The sequence below is a fragment of the Penaeus vannamei genome, chromosome 11, assembly GCF_042767895.1.
Source record: "Penaeus vannamei isolate JL-2024 chromosome 11, ASM4276789v1, whole genome shotgun sequence".
NCBI classification, from domain to species: Eukaryota; Metazoa; Arthropoda; class Malacostraca; order Decapoda; family Penaeidae; genus Penaeus; species Penaeus vannamei.
Window position 1 is genome coordinate 29,210,818 of NC_091559.1, and position 7,500 is coordinate 29,218,317.

General features: G+C 46.1%; 1 protein-coding gene across 2 annotated transcripts in view; it reads left to right on the forward strand.

The window, feature by feature from the left end:
- The window catches only part of LOC113813321 (ligand of Numb protein X 2), a 227,965-nt gene that overhangs the window by 148,982 nt on the left and 71,483 nt on the right, over window positions 1-7,500 (forward strand). For both annotated transcript variants that reach the window (XM_070127150.1, XM_070127149.1), the window contains exon 4: window positions 3,336-3,428. In XM_070127150.1, coding sequence (XP_069983251.1) covers window positions 3,336-3,428 — 93 coding nt within the window. The remainder of the gene's footprint in view (window positions 1-3,335; window positions 3,429-7,500) is intronic.

Below are 7,500 nucleotides of genomic sequence, written 5' to 3' on the forward strand. Positions count from 1 at the left end.
AGAGGAAACGAAGGAGAAAGGAAGGAAGGATAAGGATTAAGGATAAGGAGGAAGGAGGAAGGGAGTGGAGGATCAGGGATAGGAAGATGGAGATAGGAGGGAAGGAAGGAAAGGAAGATGAATGAGTGGGAGGAAAGGATTGAAGATATAGGAAAAAAGGGGCAGAGAGAGGAAGTAGGGAAGGAAGGAAGAAAACGAAGATAAGATATAAGGATATAAGGAAAATAAGGATAGGGGAGGCGGAAGGAGAAAGGAGGAAGCAATTGAAGGAAAAGGGGAAAGGAGGGCAGGAAATGATTAAGAACATATAGAACGGGGAACGAAGGAAGGAATAGGTAGAATGGGGGGCGGAAGGAGGAAGAGAGAAGGAGGGATAGATAAGAAGAGGAAAGGACTGAAAGGAAGAGCTAAATAGATGGAAGAAAGGAGAATGGGGGTGGGCAGGGAAGGGGGTCAAAAGAAGAAGGGAGGAAGGGAAGAAAGAGGAATAGGTGGAAGAAAGGAGGAGGGAAGTAGAGAAGGCAAGGGCGAAGGAGGGACGTGATTAAAGAGGGAAGCAGAGGAAAACGGAAGGCAAGAGGGAATTGGGAAAGGAATAAGAAGGAAAAGAGGGAATGGGTGAAAGAGAGGAATGAGGGAAAGGAAAAGGCCGTAATAGATAAAGAATAAGATTAAAAGGAAAGGAAAAGGGAGGAAAGGCGGGACAGAAAAGAGGGGACGATAAAGTATAGAAAAGAAAGAAAAAATAAAAAAGAAAGAGGAGCTGGGAGGAGGAAGGAAGAATGGTAGAAAGGAGGAAATTACACTTAGACGATACAAACATTGCGATAAAAGGGACGAGGAGGATAATTATGATGATAGATAGAGGTAATGAGAAGTTAGTTGATAGATCTTTAGATTATGAAGGACCAGAGAACTAGGACAATGGCTGAATGATTGATTTGATAGTTATAGTAATTTGGTTTATTTGATATCCTTTCCTTATTAGTGACGGTGCTTCCATTGTTTTCCATTTTCGCTCATTTAACATTTTTCTCATTAATTTCGGAACTAAATAATTCTCTCTCTCTCTCTCTCTCTCTCTCTCTCTCTCTCTCTCTCTCTCTCTCTCTCTCTCTCTCTCTCTCTCTCTCTCTCTCCTCTCACTCTCTCTCTTCTTCTTCTTCTTCTTCTTTTTCTTCTTTTCTTCTTCTTCTCGAACATTTTCTTTTCTAGTCATTTTTTCCTCTCATTTATGTGTAGACTAAACCTTTTTTGTCTCCGCTCCTTGTTTTCGCGACTAAACAATATTTTCCATGGTCTTTTATAAACCAATTTTTTCGGTAAGTGAATATTTACATAACCCCCCTCCCCCCACCTCTTTCCCCCTCCTCCTTCGCCTTCCCCTTGCCTCCCTCCCCCTCCTCCTCCTCCCCCTCCTCCCCGACCACCATTTTTTTCTCCCTTTTCCAAAAAAGTCGATCATATTTTCCGGAAATGAAAATAACCCCCTAGTCTCTCCTTCCCCTTTCTTCTTTTTTTTCTTTGTATAGAAAATGGATAACTTTTTCCTTGGAAATATTATTGTGGCTGTCTTTGTTTTTGTTTTTTAATTGTTATTATTGTTCTTTTGTTGTTGTTATTTTGTTGCTCCTGTTATTGTTATTAGTAGTAGTATTATAATTTTTTATTTTTATTGTTGTTTTTGTCATCATGATGATGATTATTAGGATTATATTACTGCTGCTGCTAGTAGTAGTAGTAGTAGTAGTAGTCGAATTCTCATTAATTCTTTATTCCATTGCTATCATAATGATAACTATCCCGGACAACGATATAATATAGTATAACCTTTTCCTATAACTGAATATCAATTCTTATTATTTTTTTTTTTCGGATTATTTTTGGGGGGATGGGTAAAGAAAATTGATCATATCCGATAACACCATAATGCATTTCCTCGTACCCTTCCTAATATGCAAATAATCTACCCCTTCTGTTTTTTGTTGGGAAAAATAATGAATTAATCAACGTTAAGTAGTTAAATTTTTTTGTTTTTGTTTTTGGAAATTTTTGGATTTTTTTCCTTTATTGGGATAACGATAGGAATAATTCTTTCTCTGTGCGTCTTTTCGGATTAATAAATTGCATTTCCCTTTTTCCTATTTTTTCTGATTGTTGGATAATATTTCCTTTTCCTTTTTGGATCGGTGCAGAACGCTTTCTCCCCCCCCCCTTCCGCACCCCCACACTCCCACCCCGCGAGTTATTTTGGTCAACAAATGCCATTTCCTTCTCTCCTGTCTCTTAGACAGAGAAGTGAATGGGTGAATAGATAAATCAATAAAGAGATTAATAGATAAATAAATGATAGACATTTCCTTCCTGTAATTTCTGATGGATAATTAATGTTTAATCTCCACCCCCCTCCCTCCACCTCTCCCTCTCCTCCTCCCTCTCCCCTCTGCTCCTCCCTCTCCCCTTCTCCTCCTCCTCCCTCCCTCTCCACCTCCCTCCCACCTCTCCTCCTCCCTCCCTCCTCTCCTCCTCCCTCTCCCTCTCCCTCTCTTCCTCCTCCTTCCCCCTCTCCTCCTCCCTCCCCATCTCCTCCTCCATCCCCTCTCTCCTCCTCCCTACCCCCTCTCCTCCTCCCTACCCCCTCTCCTCCTCCCTCCCCCTCTCCTCTTCCCTCCCCCTTTCCTCCTCCCCCTCTCCTCCTCCCTCCCCCTCTTCTCCTCCCTCCCTCCTCTCCTCTTCCCTCCCTCCTCTCCTCCTCCCTCCCCCCTCTCCTCCTCCTTCTCCCTCTCCTCATCCCTTCTTCTCAGATCAGATAAATAATAGAAAGGGTTCTCATCTTTTTTTTTCTTTCTATAGAGGAAGTTGGTAACTTGTTCCACGTGGATGATGATGATAATCTATTTTACTTTTTGTCAATTCACTTTTGTTTTTGTTTTCCATTATTATTATTATTATTATTATTTTTAATATTACTTTTATTATTATTATCATATTGTTGTTTTTCATTATTGTTTTTTTATGATTGTTTTTTTATTGGTGTTTTCATTGTTATTTTTTGCTATAATTGCGATTGTTATTGGTTTTATTACTATTATTATAGCCGTTGTTTTTATTTGTTCTTTGTCATTATAGTTATGATTATAATTGTTTTTATTATTATTACAATTGTTTTTATTTGTTGTTTATTATTGAGTTATGAGCATTATTTTTTTTATCATTAATATAATTGTTGATTTTATTGTCGTTGTTCTTGTTCTTATCATTATTATAATTGTTGATTTTACTGTCGTTGTTCTTGTTTTTGTAATAACCTCCCCCCCCCCTTTTCTCATCCGCAGATTGCTGGAGAAACTGAAGGTGAAATGCCCCAACGTGGACCACTGCCAGATGGAGATGCAGCGCGGCGACCTCGAGGACCACCTCAAGTACCGGTGAGTTCGAGGTCGAGTTTTTCCTCTTCGCTGTTGCTGTTGCGTCTTTTTTATTGCTTCGTTTTGTGTTGTGGAGAGGGAGAAGGGGGATTGGAGGGACAAGGGGGATTGGAGGGAGAGGGGGTTAGAGGGGGGGAGGGGTAGGAGGGAGGGGAGGGTAGGAGGGAGGGGGAGGGTAGGAGGGGAGGGAGGAGTAGGAGGGAGGGGAGGGTAGGAGGGAGGGGGAGGGAGAGGAAGAGGTGAGGGGAGAGGAAGAGGTGAGGGGAGAGGGAAGAGGTGAGGGGAGAGGAAGAGGTGAGGGGAGAGGAAGAGGTGAGGGGAGAGGAAGAGGTGAGAGGAGAGGAAGAGGTGAGGGGAGAGGAAGAGGTGAGGGGAGAGGAAGAGGTGAGGGGAGGAGGAAGAGGTGAGGGGAGAGGAAGAGGTGAGGGGAGAGGAAGAGGTGAGGGGAGAGGAAGAGGTGAGGGGAGAGGAAGAGGTGAGGGGAGAGGAAGAGGTGAGGGGAGAGGAAGAGGTGGGTGAGGTGAGGTGAGGTGAGGTGAGGGAGAAGGAGAGGAAAGAGGAGAAGAAGAGGGAGAGGGAGAGGGGGTAGGAGGGAGAGGGGAGAGAGAGTGTAGATGTGAAGGGAGAAGGAGAAGGAGGGAAGGAAGGAGAAGGAAAGGAGAGGTAAGAGGGTAGGTAGAGAAGGAAGAGAGAGAAGGGGAACCATGGGGAGAAGGAGAATGAAAGGGAAGGGGAGGGGGAGAGGAACAGGGAGATGGAAAGGAGATTGGGAGAGGGAGAGGAAGGGGGAGAAGGAGAAAGTAGATGGGAAGGGAGAAGGAGGAGGAGGGGAGGGGAAGAGACTAGATACAGAAGGAAGAGAAGAGAGGTAGGGGAGATAAGGAGAGGGAGAATAAAAGGGGAGGAGGAAACGAAAAAGGGAGAGGGAGAGGGAAAGTGAAAGAGAAAGGGAATGTAGGAGAGGGAGAGTGTAGACAGGCCTCGTAGGATAAGAAAGGGAATGGAGGATAAGAGTAAGAGACAGAAATGAAAGATGGATAAAGTAAGAGACGAAAAAAGGGAATAAATTGCTTGATTAAGAATTAGGATTTGTTCAGCAACGTCGTCGGAAATCTTAAGAAAATAAACAAATAAATATCCCAAATAAATAAATTCAATCATTAGACATCAGCCTCAATGAAAGATTAAAAAAAAAAAACATATTGGAAAAAAAGAGGAATGTTTTTTTTTTCATTTATTTATCTATTTTATTTATTTTTTGTTTGTTTTATTTCCCTTTGCTTTTAGTTTTTACAGTTCAGTTAATTGCAAAGGTAATTATCCTTCGGGAACTTTGCGACCTGACAAAACTACCGGACATTTTGTGTTTGGCTCTTTTTTCTTCTTTTTTGTGTGTGTGTGTGTGCGTGCGTGTGTGTGTGTGTGTGTGTGTGTGTGTGTGTGTGTGTGTGTGTGTGTGTGTGTGTGTGTGTCTGTCTGTCTGTCTGTCTGTCTGTCTGTCTGTCTGTCTGTCTGTCTGTCTGTCTGTCTGTCTGTCTGTCTGTCTGTCTGTCTGTCTGTCTGTCTGTCTGTCTGTCTGTCTGTCTGTCTGTGTGGGAGTGGGGGTTGATCGCGTGTGTGCATGTGTGCGTGTGTTCTCGTATGTGAGTGAGTGATTGAGGGAGAGTGGAAGAGAATAATAAAGAGTGGAAGAAGGGAAGAAAGGGAGGGAAAGAGGAAGAGAGCTAGGCACTCCCTCTCTCTTCCTCTTTACCTCTCCTTGCAATCATCATCCTCTTTCCCTAACCCTCTCCCTCTCCTTTTCTTTCTCTCTCTCTCTCTCTTTCTCTTTCTTTTTGCGGCTGTCTTTCTCTCTCTCTCTCTCTCTCTCTCTCTCTCTCTCTCTCTCTCTCTCTCTCTCTCTCTCTCTCTCTTTCTCTCTCTCTCTTTCTCTCTCTTTCTCTCTCTTTCTCTCTCTTTCTCTTTCTCTCTCTTTCTCTCTCTTTCTTTCTCTTTCTTTCTCTTTCACTCTCTTTCTCTCTTTCTCTCTTTCTCTCTTTCTCTCTTTCTCTTTCTTTCTCTCTCTATATATTTCTCTCAATATCTCTCTCTCTCTGTCTGTCTCTCTCTCTCTCTCTCTCTCTCTTTCTCTTTCTCTCTCTCTTTCTCTTTCTCTCTCTCTCTCTCTCTCTCTCTCTCTCTCTCTCTCTCTCTCTCTCTCTCTCTCTCTCTCTCTCTCTATTGCTCCCTCACTTACTCACTCACTCCTCTCTTCCCTCCTTCCCTCCCTCCCTCCCTCCCTTCTCATTTCCCCCGCTCCCTCCCTCTCTTCCCCCTCCCCCTTCGTCATCTCTCCCTCCCACCCCCCTTCGTCCTCTCTCCCTCCCTCCCTCCCTCTCCCTCCCTCCCTCCCTCTCCCTCCCCCCTTCGTCCTCCCTCCCAGTGTTGCGACAGTGTAGCTTTAGTGTGTCAGGAAAGTCACACACACTTGTCACTGGCTTTTGAAGTAATAACTCGAACCAATAAAGTTCCAATCTTACCTAACCAACTGGACGGAAAATATGGATCCTGTTACAGAGAAGGAGAGGGAGAGGGATGGACGGGGAGGGACGGTGGGTAGGGGTGGGGCGGACAAGGAGGTTGGAGTGTGTGAGGGAGGAGAATATAGGCGGGGGAAGAGGGAGTGGGGAGAAGAATGGAAACAGAGGGTGGGAGGAGGAGGAGGGAGAGGGCGGAGGGTGGAGGGAATGGGGTAGGATAAGGGAGATGATGAAAAAGGAGGGAGTAGGGAGAGGAAGAGAGAGAGGAGGAGGGAGTGGAAGTAGAAAAAAAAAGAGAAGAGAAGAGGTGAAAATTAAAAAGAGAAGAGAAGAGATAAAAATAAAAAAGAGAGGAGAAGAGAAGAGAGGAGAATAAAAAAGAGAAGAGAATTGGAAAAAGAGAAAGAGGGAGACGGAAAGGCATAACATGTTTGTGCCGAGTCAGAATTCCGGGTTTTCGTACCGTGTTCCTGTGTAAACAAAATCCACGTTCGGAAGCGACTACAATCAAATGCGGCTGCGAATGAAGCCTCCTTCCTCCCCGCCCCCCCCCTCTCCCCCTCTCTCCTCTCCGCCACCCCTCTCCCCCTCTCTCCTCTCCCCCTGGTCTTCCCTGTCCCCTCTCCCAGCCCCACTTCCTCCCCCGGTCTCCCTTCTCTCTTTCCTCCCCCGGTCTCCCTTCTCCCCTCTTCCCTGTCCCCATCGTATCCCCTCTTCCCTCTCCCTCCCCCTCTTTCCTCTCCCCTGGTCTCCCCTCTCTCCTCTCCCCCTTTTCTCCCCTTTCGCATCTTTCCTTTTCTCTTCTCTTACAGCCCCACTTCCTCCCCCTCTTTCCCCTCCCTCTTTTGAACTCTCTTTCCTCTCCTCTCCCTTCTCCCCTTCCTTTTCCCCCTCTCCCCTTTCCCATTCCCCTTCTTTCCTCTCCTTACCCTCTACTCTCTCCCTTTGCCCTATCTTCTCTTCCTTCTTTCATCAACCCTTTCTCCTCTCCCTTCCCTGTCCTTTCCTATGTGCTCTCTCCCTTCCTCTTCCTCCTCCTCCCTTCCTCCCTCTCCCTCCCACTCCCTCTTCCTTTCCCCTCCTCCTCCGTCTCCTCTCCTCTCCCTCCTCCTCCCTCTCCTCTCCTCTCCCTCCTCCTCCCTCTCCCTCCCTCATCCTCTCCCTCTCCCTTCCTCCTCCCTCTCCTCCTCTCCCTCTCCTCTCCTCTCCCTCCTCCTCCCTCTCCCTCTTCCTCCTTCTCCCTCTTCCTCTCCTCTCCTCCTCCCTCTCGCTCCTCCTCTCCTCCTCCCTCTCCCTCTCCCTCCTCCTTCCTCTCCCTCTCCCTCTCCCTCTCCCTCCTCCTCCCTCTCCCTCTCCCTCCTCCTCTCTCTCCCTCCTCCTCTCTCTCCCTCTTCCTCTCCTCTCCCCATCCCCCATATTTCTGTTTTGCTGGGTGCAGTTGTTGCAAATATGTTTTGTTGAAAACGAAGCCATTTTGGTGTTTCACTGACCGCAGCCTCTGATTGTGTGCGTTTGAGAGGGAGAGGGAGAGGGAGAGGGAGAGGGAGAGGGAG